We start from the raw sequence: 15,646 nt of genomic DNA, 5'->3' as shown, positions 1-15,646 counted from the left end.
GTTATTGTTAGACTAGTAATAAAATAGACAAAAAATAAATAGCAAGATAGATGAAATGAACAAGATTACCAACAAAATGGATGTAATTAATTTTTATGGAATGTTCTATACAACATTCTTTTCAAGGGCAGTTGAATTATGCATGGCCATATATCATTATTTGAGTAAAAAACATTTAAAAATGTAAAAATATTCTATATGGGTAATTTCTTTTACAATAATGGAATTGAATTAGCAAGCAATAAGAGGAACATAATGTTCCAAATCCTTAGAAATTAATTAACATTTTTAATTTATCTTCCAGTCAAAGAGGAAATCTTAGAGCAAATTAGAAAGTATTTTGAATGAAATGAAAATGCAAATATAATATAAATATATATAAATGTAAATATTTATAAATAATAAAATATGGGAAGAAAATACATAGAACTAAATCTTAACAATATAAAAGACAACAGATTCACATCAATAAGCTCTATCTTAGGAAGCAAACAAATGAGGAAAATAAACCAAAAGGAAGCATAAGGATAAAAATAATGAAGAGGGGCTGAGAAGGTGGCTCAGTGGTAGAGTGCTTGCCTTGCATGCATGAGGCCCTGGGTTTGATTCCTCTGCACCACATAAGCAAAAAGAAAAAAGCCGGAAGTGGCGCAGTGGCTCAAGTGGTGGAGTGCTAGCCTTGAGCTGAAGAGCTGAGGGACAGCGCCCAGACCCAGAGTTCAGGCCCCACAACCGGACCCTCCCCCCCAAAAAATAATGAAGATACAAGCATATGCAAATGAAATAAAAAGTAAAAGTAGTGAAAATTTGTGAATCCAAAAACTTACTATGGATGAAAGTCAATGAAAATGATTTTAAAAAAAACATCTAATAAGGCTGATTGAAAAGGGACTCAGATCACCAATATCAAAAACAAGAGAGACAATTTGCTATGGTCCTCATGAGCATTAATAAAGTTAAGAAGAGCATACTATGAAAAATTCAATGTATTTAATAATGTAGATAAAATGAACCAATTCCTTAACCCCAAACTAACAATACATATATAATGAAACAGATAGTCTTATAACCATTAGAGGGATTTAATTCCTTTTTTTTTAATTTAATTTTATTTTATTTGTGGGATTTAATTCCTTTTTATAACCCTCTAAAAATAAAATTCTATGGCCCAGATGAATAATAAATTCTACCAAACATTTAAAAGACTAGCACTTTTTTTGCAGTATAGTATTATGGTAGTCCCTGAAATGTGAAGATAGAGGGATGAAGAAATGATCAGTGGTTGCCAGGGCTCAAGTGGAATGAAATAGTATCTTCACAAAAGGATAGTGCAAAGCAGGAATTTGGAGTGATGGATTTATTGTGTTTTGATTGTGGTTAAGGTTTGATGACCCTGCATCTGAATATATGAATATGTTAAAGTTTGTAGAACTTTTTATATAAATATAGTCAATTTAACTATGGTAATTGAAAAACTAAAAACAAATGATATGCCTATAGGATTGCCTGTATATAGGTATAGCTGTGTTACTATTAAACAATTTGAAGTATCATTAGGGATAGAGATATTCTGTATATACAGTGTTCCATTACCAAGAAAACAAACTCGTTCTATACACACAAAGCAATAAAGCACAAACTGACAAAAAAGCTGAAATATAGCTATAAATTCACAAAATTAGGAGAGTTCAATTATTTGTGATGCTCAGCAATCACAAATTAATGAAATAGAAAATTTGATCAAGTTAGTAATAAGTTTGATCTGTCAGATTCATACATACAGAACCTTATTCTAATTAACAAAAGCAATGTATATCAAATATTTTTGCTTTATGATCCATTAGAGCAAATGATAATTATATTACAATACACTGGGGTAACTGTTAGAGTCCATTACCCTAAGATCTATCTGGGGTAATTAACTTAGCATATATAAAATCAGTACTGGTTGCAAAGCATTGAAGGAGGATTTACACATCTCAAACATAATGGAGTGAATATAGGTACTGATTATTAGAATTGGGGTTGTCAAACTATGGCTTCTGGGCCAAATTCATTTTTGCCTGCTTTTTTTGTAGATAAAATTTCCTTGGAACACAGCTATGTTCTTATAGCTGCTTGAGTTATTTGTTTATAAAGCTTTATCACAAAGCTTAAAATACTTACTATTTTGTCCTTTCGGAAAAGTTTTCTGACCCTTATATTAGACTATAGCTTATCTCAAAATCTGAGTGAATTGGTACTCAAGTACTTTCTTACTATAATTCAATTGATTGATAGAAAGTTCTTACATTTATGGAAATTGAAAATAACACTTTAGGACAAGTGCAGTGGCTCATATCTATTAATCCCAACTACTCGGTTGGTAGAGATGAAGAGAATTGTGGTTCAAGGCCAGTCTGGCAAACATTTGCAAGACACCATCTCAACAAACAAGCTGAGTAGGGTGATCCACAACTGTAATCCCAGATATGCTGGAGGCATAGGTAGGAGACTTATGCCCAAGCCAGGCTGGGCAAAAGTACAAGACCTTACCTGAAAAAAAGAACCTAAAGCAAAAAGAGTTGGGCATGGCTCAAGTGGTAGAGCAAGGCACTGCTGTTTTTATTTTGATAAATATTTTATATGATCAGTTGCACATAGGCATTGCTAGAGTATCTCACTGTGTGTGTGGATGCCTAGACTCCTGTATAATTTACCATGTCCCCATGTATTTTAGGTCTAGCTTTCCAATATGAGAGAAAGCATATACCATTTGTCTTGCTGAGCTTGGCATACCTAACTTAGCATGATTTATTCTAGGTCCATCCATTTCCTTGCAGGCACTGGGTGTTTTTTTGTTTTCAGCAAAGCACAGAAGTTCAACAGGTATATAACTGATGAGCTGGAGCTTCCCTAGGTATAGTCCTGCCGCTCAGCTGTTTTTGAACTTTTTTTTTAATCTTCTAAGGTTTGGGTATCTTCTATGAAATTTGGCTTCTGGCACACTAAAGGAAGTTACCACATCTTTCTGTAAGGCTACATTGTTATTTATTCCCCATTTTAGATACTTCTTTCTCATACACTTGTATGTAATAAACTGCTTATTTCTGAATCACTTGTTGTGGGAGATATTTTTTTCTTGGCTAATTGTTACACTAAACCTCTTTTTAATTTTTTTCCTAGGGGCTGGGAAGGTGGCTTAGTAGTAGAGTGCTTGCCTTGCATCATGAGGCTCTGGGTTCAGTTCCTCAGCACCACAAGCAGAACGGCCAGAAGTTGCGCTGTGGCTCAAGTGGTAGAGCGCTAGCCTTGAGGTGAAGAGCTAAGGGACAGCGCCCAGGCCCAGAGTTCTGGCCCCATGACTGTCCAAAAAAAAAAAAAAATAACATTTTTTCTTCTGATGATACTGATTTTGGACACAGAGCCTTGTACTTGCCAGACAATCATTCTTGATACTTGAGCTACATCCCAAACCCTTGTTGCTTTAGTTATTTTTTTCATATGGGGTCCATGGCTTAGCCAGCCAGCCAGGACTACAATCCTCCTTTATACTTCACACATGGCTGGGATTACGAGTACTAGTCACCTGGCTCACCTTAAATCTTTTTATTTCTAAAGATAAATGCCTTGTTTATACTTTCTTAGTGTATGTTATTTTTATTTAGTTTAAGTCATTGCTACACTGTTAATGACTTGGATGAGACATCAAAGGACTTTGGTCGACAGGCATTCCTGCTACTATCTGCTGTAGACATCTTAGAAGAAAAATTTGGCATTGGGGTTCCAATAAAATTTCTCCGAGGATCTGTAAGTATAACTGTGAATAATCTTCACAGTTCTTTTATTTTTCTGTCAACTCATACAGAGGTTTGCTGTGTACATGATTGTTGCTTTGGTTTCACATGAGCTATTGAGCCATGGGAAGTTTTAGCTAAACTGTGCGCTCAATACTTTGACAATGCAGTGTGTATTATGCATTGCTGTTTTGAATATCTGTCACTGCTGTTTAAGCTCTGCACCTCAGATGAGAAAGAAGTAAGTGAATCCCCAGACTAACTTTAGGATAATTAAGGAAAGTTAACTCTCATTACACCAGGGGACTGGTAAGACAAAGTTGTATCTTTTGGTGCCCAAAAACTATTAAATTCTTTGTGCAAAAGATTATTTCAGGAATTATTTTGTTAATGTCTATGTTCAGTAGTAATAATATGACAGCATATTCTTTTTTTCTTCCTTTAATTTCCTATCAAAGTGTTTAACATTCTAAGAAAAGTTTTTCATTTCTGTTTTTGTGTGTGTTTTACTGGTGGATATTTATCAGTAAAATTCCAATTACTTTTTTTTTATTGTGAAAATATCATACAGAGGGGTTACAATTACATGAGCAAGAACTTTCTTTTTTTGAATGATTATAGTGTGCCAGTTTTATGCTAAGAAATTGAAGCTATGAATATGATGTTTATTTATAGTCTAAGAAGCTTTCTGTACTGTTTATTCTTGATTTAGAAATGTGAAAAATAAATTTAAGTATTGTATATTGTTATTAGTTTAAAAAATCAAGATTGGAAGATAGGATATTTTACAAATATGTTTATATAGTATATTAAAACAGCTGTAAAACATAAAGATTAAAAATCTCATTTTGTATGTGGAATTAAAAAAATTTAGGTAAGCATTCATTAAATACTCATGCTTTGTGTATTTTTTAATTTTCTGTAGAAAGGATCATCAGTTGTGACATTTTTTTCATGGTGTATGATGAAAATATGTGTAAAACTCCTGTTGTTTGGTTCTTTCTTTTATATACTGAAAGGAGTTTAAGATTTTGTTCTTAAATCACATATTTGATTAGAGACTTAGGAGTAAAAGTATTTGTGTGATTCTGATACTTTTTATTAAGAAAATCTTAGGTTGCAAGGAACACCTTGAATATGCTTGAGATGTGTGAAAATTTCTTCTGTCCCCTTCAAAACCTGTGTATTCCATTTGTAAATGTGTCATTTATAAAATATTGTTTTAATTTGGTATAATCCCACCATATTCAGTATCAACAAATAAGTTGAAGCAGGCTGGGAAACTTGAAGTGGTCACAAGGGGGATCAAATTTCACCTATTATTTGAAAACCAAGTTGCTTATACTGACATTGTCTTCTGGGAGTCTTCAATTAAGAAGTTTATCCTTTGTGAAATTTTATACTACCCTTGCTAGACAAAGTATAAAACTTTTTTAAAAAGTGCCACTTAACTGTATGGAGAATAAGGTAAGTCCCCCTCCCATACTCCATTTCAGTGATCTTACCTATTGGGATATTGCTTCAAAAAATTATAATTGTAATTCTTTTGAGAATTTACCAAATTGTTCTCCTTAACCAATTTAGGACAAATTAATTTCTTTGTAAATAATTTTAATGTGTAAAATGATGTGTCTTAAACTGAGAACTATTGGAGTTTCTTTAAAAAGTTAAAATATATATGTACATAAAATATATATGTACATGATCGTATTCTCTTACACAAGATTTTTCTGAATAGTATGAATGTTTATGCAGCGTTGTGAGTAGATTTAAATTTTCTTTTAAAGCAGGTTTGAGTAGAAATTAAGTAGTTAAAGTGTTGCCTAACGAACTTCATTTTAACTGACTAAACAACTCACCGTATACAAATCCTTAAACACCCTGGAGTATATGATAAGCAATGACCTTAATATTATAGAGTAGAAAACAGAAACATAGACATTAATTTGCATAGCCAGGATTAAATGGAACATCTTCCTAAACACATAAACTCTGTTATGGCCCCAGCATAAGGTAATACTGTTAGGGTGTGAGAACCAGCTAGAAGATTGAGGGTGAAAGAGGAATCTATAGAGGGTGAATAGAATCAAAGTACTCTCTCTATATGTTTGAAAATAGAGAAAATAGATTGATAAAACCTATGAAACATTATTTTAAAAGAAGGGGGAATGAAAAGGTGGAGTGAATTTGAAATACATTATATGCATGTATAGAAATATAATGAAACTCATTTGTACAATTAATACACTAATAAAAATATATATTCAAAAGATTATTTTTGTTATTGGAACTGATGTGCCTCTAGGGAGCTCTCCAAAATGGAAAGGTCTCCCTTAGGGTCCAAATTTGTAATGTTGTTTCAGAAAAGAATTTTAGGAAACATTGGGAGTCACAATTTTTAAAAAATTAAAAAAAAAAGAAGCTTAGAAGGAAAGGAAAGAGGAAAAAGGAAAGGAAAGTACATACCCAATCATGAGTGCAGCCATACCTGAGAAGGTTGGAACTGAATATTCTAGTATCAGGGATATTTATGGTGAAAAAGTAGGATTGGGATTTTTGGACATCTGGAATATTCAATCATTGTTGCTTTTACACTATTATTGTCCTTATCAGTTGGGTCAAGAGTTACCCAGCCTGGTTCATTTACTGAAGTTGGGCCATTATGACATATATATCTATTTTTCTTGAATATCCCTTTAAACATATGATGGATTTTTATCAGATGCTCTTTGAAGACAGGTGGCTTTTCTTAGGATATTTTTTTGTAAGCACTTTTATGATAAAATGAGTTGTTTAACAAATGTTTTATTCCAGTGTTAGTGTCTTTCTTTAAGAAGATATTCTTCACTTACCAGAACAGTAAGTCAGAGAGAGAGAGAGAGAGAGAGAGATTTGGTTCATTTTGTTTTGTGCTAGTACTGGGGCTTGAACCTGCTGGGCACCAGTGGCTCATGCCTGTAATCCTAGCTACTCAGGAGGCCGAGATATGAGGATCACAGTTCGAAGCCAGCCTGGGCAGGAAAGTCCATGAGTCTCATTAACTCCAATAAACTGGAAGTGGTGCTGTGGCTCAAGCAGTAGATCACTTGCCTTAATCTGAAGAGCACAGGGACAGGGTTCTTTTTATTATTTTTTTTATCTTTTTTTGTCGGCCGTGGGGCTTGAACTCTGGGCTTGGGCACTATTTGAATAGTCTGTTTTTATTTTTAAGATTTAATAGAAAGCTGGTTATAGAATATGTTAACCATTCCTCTTGGAAGCCTACACATTTGGCCCGTGCTCACGCTGCCTCTTGGTCTTGAACTCAGGGCTTGGTGCTGTCCCCGAACTTTTGTGCTCAAAGCTAATGCTCTACCACTTGAGCTACAGTTCCACTGCTGGCTCTTTGGTGGTTAGTTGGGAGTTAAGAGTCTAATGAAAAATTAAGTCATGCAAAAAAGAAAGAGAGAAAGAAAAAAAGGATCAAAGGTCAAAAGAGATTAAAAAAACACACATACACATACCATACTAAAGCTACCAGCATAACAATGTTTATTGCAGCATTAAGTACCATAGCTAAGATATGGAACCAGTCCAGATGCCACTCAGTAGATGAATGGATCAAGAATGAATGGAATTCTATTACCTCCATCATAAAGAATGATATTGCCCCATTTGTTAGGAAATGGAAAGACTTGGAAAAAATTGTATTAAGTGAAGTAAGTCAGGCCCAAAGAAACATAGGTCCCATGGTTCCCCTTATTTGCAATAACTAGTATATGGCTGGGACAAGTAGAAAAGGTCAAAAGCTATGTACATATGACCAAATAAGATGAAGTTAAGCAAAGTGAACTCCAAGATAGGGACATAAGTGGCTTTTTCTTTCTTGCTTGCTATTGTTTCTAACGTATTTATAAGGTACAATGTGATTTCTTTCTTTTTTTTTTTTTTGTTTTTGCTTTGTATGTCTCTCCCCCACGATATAGCCCCTGTTTTCACTGTATTTGATGTTGGTATAATTTGGGGAGGGGAAGGGAAAAAATAAAATGTTTAAATAGGGATACAGGTTGACCCATTGCAACAATGAGATGTAGAAGACACTGTGTTGAAAAATGAACTTTACAATTTAGGGCAGGGGGAGTGTAGTGGAGGTGAGAGGGAAGGGATGGTAGGGGAAAAACAAAGGAGGAGGCAACAATGCTTGATAAGAAATGTACTCATTACCTTGCTCATGTAACTATAACCCCTCTGTACAGTATTTTTACAATAAAAACTCACTTAAAAAAAAAAAGAGTCTGAACTTTCCTGCTCAGGCTGGCTTCAGACCTTAATCTGATCCTCAGATCTCAGCCCCGTATATAGCTAGGATTATAGGCATGAGTCACTGGTGCCAGGTTTTCATATATGTTAATTTTTATTTATGTAATATACTTTGTTTTCAATTATATGCTCAGGAAGATTTTGAAATTCTAAGGTCATATGTCCTTTCAATGAAGTATATAATCTTTTTCTGCCAGTGTTATACTATTTGCATCACAAATTTTTAGCTTTCCAAAATGAGAAATTTCAAACATGTGTTTTTCTATCATTATTTCTCTATCGCTCTTTCTGAGTATTCAGAAGGTTATAAAAATTTTGTATAGTTTAAAGCCAAAATTTATTGTTTAAACTCAATAACTGTTTTGCCTATTTTGAAAGATTAACTTTATAATTTCAGAGTTCTCAGCGTCTTGCAGATCGATACCGCTCTCACAAGCTTTTTGGCACTGGCAAGGATGAAACAGAGAGTTGGTGGAAAGCCTTTTCCCGTCACCTTATGACAGAAGGATTCTTGGTAGAAGTTCCTGGGAGTAATAAATTTATAAAGATTTGCATCCTTACAAAAAAGGTAAGCCCTGTAGAAATCTACCTGTGAACTTCAACTTATTTTTACTATGCATTAAGATTCTTCTTGCTTTTGATAGGGTAGAAATTGGCTCGATAAAGCCAATAAAGGATCTCCTCAGAGACTTATTCTTGAACCTAATGAAGAACTGTGTCCAAAGAAGTTTCTTCTGCCAAGGTTCATTTTTCTGTTTACATTTGGGTTTCTATTGTTGTTTCAATGATTTAAGTTATACCAACTTGCAGACACCACTCAGATGAAGTTAGTTGCCTGTTTGAACATACTTTGTTAGAGAAAGGGAACGATGGGAAAAAGATAAGATGCTTATGGTTGATGGGAAGTAAAGAACGTATTATTTAGAAACTGCTTTGGTATTGATTAAGAAGCAATGAGGTGAATGAGAAGAATGCATGTACCCTGTCTGCTGCTTATGTGTAGAGAAGGCAAGAAGTTTTAGCAACTTCCTTACTTTTTAGTACCTTACATGTTATTAATCATGTATCCTGTTTTTTTTTTCTCCAAACTTCTTCCTTTTTGGAAAACAGATATTAGTTTTAAAAATCATCAGTTCTAAAAGGGATATAATCTTATCTACTTTTCTGAAAGTGCAGCATGATGATTTATGAATTAGATAATTGCATTTTGACATTGGAGCTGATTTAATTTTACTCTTTTTCAGTTGGAAAGCTTTGTCTTCAGGCACTGAACAGCATTCCTCTAATCAAATACCAGTTGAATTAACTGCAGAGAAGAAGGTGTGTTTCGAAAAGATGGCCCTTATTTATTTCATCCTTTATTGATTCAGCTCCTGATTTAAAATGTTATATTTTAATCCATCTCCACCTAGAAAAAAGTGGTATAACTTGGAAATAAATGAAATGAACACAGTGTGTGATATGATTTGTAGAACATTAGTTCTGAAATATTTAAGAAAGGAATTAGATTATTTTAAGCTTTTTTTGTGACTCATTTGAATTGGAGTATTTTTTTTTTTAGCTATTTAGAGAATGTTGTTTCCATAATTAGCCCTAGACAGGTAAGAGCACACACATATTAAAGACGGTGTAATAACTATTGTACAAATGGAAAAAATTAAGTTTTAAATATATTATAATGCTTGATTAAAAATAGCCTCATTTCTAATTATTTTCATTAAAACTACACATAGACTTTTTGCTTTGTTGTGATGTAGATAACCCGTGGATAGTAAGAATTTCTGCAGAGGCAGATTTTTAGCTAATTAAAACATGGATAATGGACAAATGTGATAGATTAAGTTTTCTGGTGCCCTTTTTCTGCTTTATTAAAGTACACAGAATATATTTGAAGCAGTTTTATAACAGGCTCTTGCTGTGTGTTGTAAGACTTTTTTTTTTTTTTTGAGAAGAATGAGACATTGGGTTATATAGTAAACTGCCTCTAAGAATCTTAGAAGTTGCTAATTTAAGAGCTATTCTAAATTAATTTATTTTATGACCTGATTAGTCAGGGAAAATGTTCATTATGAGATTTTATGTTTTCTGTTCACATTTAAATGCTTTTTAAACTTGTAATTTTCTTCAAATTGATTTTATGTGTTGGAAAGCAGTCTAACTTGGAGAAGATGTATTCTTACAAAGCACTTGGGAAAATTCCTTCTGGGAGTAACATTTCTGAAAAAAGGTACAGAGCTCTAAATGCTTATTTCCTATATTTATGTATATTCGCAGTACTATTTACTTTTCTTTCCTAAAGACAAAGGATTTTCACATGTTGGACTGAATTGGCAAAAGGAAGTCAAAGTTAAATTGTAATCCTACTAATATTGTGATTGTTAAAACAGCATATACAATGATAATATTAGTTTAACATCTGACAGATTTTGAATAATAGTGTTTGCCATGTTTTGTGTTAAATACGAGGCACTTTATATATGACATCTCATTTAATTCTTAAAACCAGCTACAGGTTAGTTACTACTATGTATACTCATTTACTTTTTAGAGCAACACACCCAGCCCCTCACTTTTTTTTTTTTTTTCCAGTTGTGGAGCTTGAACTCTGGGCTTGGGTGCTGTCCCTCAGCTCTTCAGCTCAAGGCAAGTGCTCTATTCCTTGAGCCACAATGCCACTTCCGGTTTTCTAGTGGCTTATTGGAGATAAGAGTCTCACGGACTTTCCTGCCCAGGCTGGCTTTGAACCATGATCCTCAGATCTCAGCCTCCTGAGTAGCTAGGATTACAGGCGTGAGCCACCGGCCCCCGGCTGCTTTTTTTTTTTTTTTTTTTTAAATGCTTTCTTTTTTTTCTTTTTTGGTTGGTTGTGGGGCTTGACCTGGGCCTAGGCCCTGCCCCTGAGCTCTTTTGCTGAAGGATAGCGCTCTACTACTTTGAGCCACGGCACTACTCCTGGTTTTCTGGTGGTTAATTGGAGATAAGAGTATCACAGACTTTCTTGCCAGGGCTGGCTTTAACCACAGCAGCACCTGGTCTCTTTTACTTTTCTTAATTTTGTAGGATATACATTATATTCTTGGCTTCATCCCCATCTCCCCTTCTCCTTTTCCTTTGTCTAACCCTCCCCCTTTGGCCCTATGGCACTCCTTTCATGTACCCACTTCCTGGGTTTATTTTGTTGCACTTTAACTTGGTCTTTCTAAGGAATTATACTATTCAAGATCTCCCTTGAATCTACCATATTTCAGCTAATACATTTGCATGCCACCCAACATAATATGTTTATTAGCTATTTTTGGCTTCCACATGTGAGGGAAAATATGTAGCTTTTGTCTCTCTGGGTGTGACTTACTGCACTGAGCATATTGTTTCCAGTTCTTCCATTCCTTTACAAATGATACAATATCATTATTCTAATGGATGAGTAAAATTGCTATTGCTGTTCTGTAGTTTACTAACTTGAAGAAGAGTGTGTAGGCAAAACTGGCTTTCTGATATGTATTTTTCTGCCTCTAGTATCTAACACTGTTACTATATTTACAAGAAATATATTCTACCATATTTTTTAAAAAGTACATTGTAGTCATAATATGGAAAGTGAACTAGAGAAAAATGAGGTATCCTTTTTAAGGTTACTCTGTGACTGACTGACTTTATGAAAATGTATATAGAATTCCAGAGACCTGAGAAGCAGGGTTTTAAAAAGTTGTCATGTCTTATATGTGCACAGACTAAGTGGGTAAATTTACATTCATATCACATTATAGTAAATTTATATGCTCATTCTAAAGCTTTGTCTATTTAAATAACATTCCTTTGGACCCACAGATGTTTTCCATATCCCTTTCCCCATCCTAAACAGCTTTTCTTTTTTGTTATCAATATGTGGCATGTAATAACTCGTAAATGAAAAGTTTAGTAAGCATTTCCTCATGTAAAGATTTACTATATTGTGGCGAATTTATAATTTTCTCGATTAATATTATATTACCAATTCTTTGTTCTGCCATTGTTTCTCACATTCAAGTTTATATAATATAAGTGGTAGGATTTTGATAAATGTGGAAATGAAAACTATCTTACTTCTTTATTATTTCTATTTTTCCCTTTTTTGGTCAGTCCTTTGAACTCAAAGTCTCATACTCACTGAACTTGAGCCATGCCTCCAGCTTTTTGGTGTTTATTTTGGAAATCAAATCTCTTAGACTTTTTTGTCTGGGCTAGTTTTGAACTGTGACCCTGCCAATCTCAGCCTTCCAAAGAGCTAGAAATGCAGTTGTCAGCCATCGTGCCCAGCTATTTTTGTTTTTAAATTTTCATTAGTATAGAGTAATTGATCTAAGGGGTTTCATTATACTATTTTCATACATGTATATAGTGTACTTTGAGCAGCTTTTTGAGATAGGGTGTCTCTGTGTAGCTCAGACCAGTCTTAAGTTTATCCTCTTGTCTCAGTATCCTTGTTGCTGGTATTACAAATGTTTGACACTATGCCTAGCCTTGAAATCTTATTTTACACCATAGTTTCTCAATTCTTATAATAAAGACATTTGTCAACATTTCTTAAATATTAGATATATTTTCTCCCTTATCTGTAAGAAGCAAGAGTTTACTTAAATTCTAATTCATGTAGTTTATTGTACACAATTCCACTTTAATAACTTTTGCTGTTTCTAGTTAATCAGTGAAACATGGCTCTTATAGAATATCTACTATTTTGCCTAGCACATTTTATTACAAGATTGCTAATTAGGTGCATATTCTTCTCTTGAGGGATCCAAAACTAAATCACTTAGTTAGCTTTAGATTTACTTCATTGATTTTGAAAGAGTTCTGAATAACTTTATGTTTATTAATTTTTCCCACCAATCAAAAATTCAGTTTTTTTTAACAGTAGGAATCATAGATTATACTTCCATTCTCCTAAAATGTATTATATTTTGTTTGGATAAGAAGTATTTTCTTTCAGATGGGACAGATGCTCCTTCTTTTTGTTTGTTTTGTTTTGTTTTTTTCTTGTCAGTCGTGGGGCTTGAACTCAAGTCTTGGGCACTGTCTCTCAGCTCTTCAGCGAAGGTGACCACTCTACCACTTGAGTCATAGCACCACTTCTGGTATTCTGGTGGTTTATTGGAGATAAGAGTCTTACGGACTTTCCTGCCAGGGCTGGCTTTGAACCGAGATGCTCAGATCTCAGCCTCCTGAGTAGCGAGGATTACAGGTGTGAGCCACTGGCGCCTGGTCAGATGCTCTTTTTAAGTTTCCCATTGTGTAAAAAATTCAAATTGCAGTTTTAACGTTACCATTATAGTAAATAGGTTTGATTCAAAATGTTTAAGTAACAAATTATCTTTCTGGTGTTCTGAAGAACAACTGTCATTACTGACTTGGAAAGATATTTTCATTCTGTAGGCCAAAGAAAAGTTAAACTAGAAGAAAAAGCTTTATATTGCTTATTTTCTTTGAAATATTTTAGAATCATGATGCAGTCACCGGGAAAATGTGGCCATCTTGCAGAACCAGCTCTTTCAGTTCAAGAACAAGAGGCTCAGGTAAATCTTCTATAAAAAGTTGGTTAGTTTATAAGAATTTTGTTAGTATTCTTTGCATCCTTAAAATTCTGTTGACAAGATTTTAAAAGGTGTTCTTTTGGTAAGAATCTGTGATAGTGTTCAGATTATTTTCATGTTAAGGAAAAATGTGATAGCTGAAGCTCTAAAAATAAAAGTTGAAGTTGAAGTACATTTAAGAAAGTGTTGATTTCTTTCTTTCTTTTTGCTGTTGTTGTTTAGACTGTGTTATACGGCAAATTGGTAGAAGCCAGACAGAAATATGCAAATAAAATGGATGTTCCTCCAGCTATTCTGGCAACAAATAAGATACTGTTGGATATAGCCAAATTGAGGTAAAGGATTTGTTTATGTTCTGACACATGTTCTGTCATCCCAGAAAGACAGTAGATAGGAAGATTACAGTCTGAGGATAGTACTAGAATGATAGTACTGAAAAGAACCTAAAAAATACTAACAGGCTAAGATGTGGCTCAACTGGAAGACTGCCTGCCTATCAAGTTTTTCTTTTTTCTGTACTGAAGATTGAACTCAGGACTTCATTCATGCTAGCAAGCATTTTATCATTTGAGTTATGACCTTGTTTTTATGTTGTTTTTGAGATAGGGTCTCAATAACTTCACCCTTGCTGTCCTCAAACTTGTGATCTTCTTGCCCTTACCTCCCAAGAAGCTGAGTTTATAGGCAAGCACCACCATGTCTAGCTTGTTTCTGCTTCAACATTTTATTCAATGGATACTACTTTATTGTGAGATATTCTAATGATATTACAAATTGAACATACCTTACAATAAGTAATTTGTTAAAAATGAAATATATTACGAGTACATTTTTAAATTCTCAGCATGTGTTTAAGGAAAATGAAATTAATCATCATACAGTCTTGAATGTTGAACACAATAAAAATTATTGAGCCTACATCATTCAAGAGGTCATTGTTTAAGTATTAAAAATTACCAACAAGCCAAGCACTGACTCACTTCTGTAATCCTAGCTACTGAGATCTGTAGATATTGGTTCATAGCTAGGTCAGGCAGACAATCCAGTTAACTAACAAAAAGTTCTAAGTGGAGAGTGGCTCAAGTGGTAGAGTGCTAACTTTGAGCTAAAAAAAGCTAAATAAGAGTACCAGTCCCTGAGTTTAAGACCCAGTACTGGCACACACACACAAATGTTTGTGCATGTGCACATATACACACACACAAATTCATCATGCAGTTTCTATTATGATATAACCATTAAAAGTATAAACATACTAATGGTATAGACTTAACAGCACAATCTAAAATTTTAAAAAATGGAGCAAAAATCGTGGTTCTTACAGATAAACATTTTGTAGAAAGTGAAACAATGAATGAGACATTTTTTTCTGGAAGTTTTTAACTTCCTTCAAACTTAGTAGTTTTTTTTTATTTCTGTGACTAATAATAATAATATTAATACTAATAATAATATCCAGTAATAATGTAGAACATTAGGTGTTATCCTGTTTCTTTCTGGTAATGGCCTGTTTATCAGTTAATACCTAAATAATGTTGTGAAAGAGTACATTGTGGTTTTTTTTCACTGATTGTTAAATCTTTTTTTTTTTTGCTGTATAGCACCTTGGTTTCCTGATTTTCCGTTTTTTTTCAATGACAGACCAACTACTGTTGAAGATGTAAAACAGATCGATGGTGTTTCTGAAGGAAAAGCTACTATGCTGGCTCCACTGTTGGAAGTTGTCAAGCATTTCTGCCATGAAAATAGTGCTAAGGTAAAACATTGTTTTTCAGAAGCTCTTTTTTTATTTTTTTGAGCATTTTAGAAACAATAATGTTCTTCAAAAGTAATGTTTTTTTTTCCCTCTGTGTTTGCATTTCCATACGGATACTTTGGCAATGAATTAAGATTGTTTTTACAGTAAATAATTGTTAAAGCATGCTAGTTAATTTTATCTATCTACAGAGTTTTACTATGTAGCCAAAGCTGTACATTGATTCTTATGTCTTCCTTCAAGGT

At 33.7% G+C, this 15,646-nt stretch overlaps 1 protein-coding gene across 5 annotated transcripts in view; it reads left to right on the top strand.

Annotated features, from left to right (window-relative positions):
- Positions 1–15,646, top strand: part of Wrn (WRN RecQ like helicase) — a 133,627-nt gene that overhangs the window by 96,994 nt on the left and 20,987 nt on the right. For 4 of the 5 annotated variants that reach the window (XM_070016230.1, XM_070016227.1, XM_070016228.1 and 1 more), the window contains 8 exons: positions 3,648–3,789; positions 8,473–8,643; positions 8,720–8,817; positions 9,320–9,395; positions 10,226–10,302; positions 13,552–13,627; positions 13,868–13,980; positions 15,287–15,401. In XM_070016230.1, coding sequence (XP_069872331.1) covers positions 3,648–3,789; positions 8,473–8,643; positions 8,720–8,817; positions 9,320–9,395; positions 10,226–10,302; positions 13,552–13,627; positions 13,868–13,980; positions 15,287–15,401 — 868 coding nt within the window. The remainder of the gene's footprint in view (positions 1–3,647; positions 3,790–8,472; positions 8,644–8,719; positions 8,818–9,319; positions 9,396–10,225; positions 10,303–13,551; positions 13,628–13,867; positions 13,981–15,286; positions 15,402–15,646) is intronic. The other variant, XM_070016229.1, reaches the window with a different exon arrangement.

This window comes from Dipodomys merriami, unplaced genomic scaffold (genome assembly GCF_024711535.1).
Source record: "Dipodomys merriami isolate MVZ:Mamm:240054 unplaced genomic scaffold, mDipMer1.0.p SCAF_12, whole genome shotgun sequence".
NCBI lineage: Eukaryota > Metazoa > Chordata > Mammalia > Rodentia > Heteromyidae > Dipodomys > Dipodomys merriami.
The sequence above is the reverse complement of the archived record's forward strand: the minus strand, read 5'-3'. Positions and strand labels throughout refer to the sequence as shown.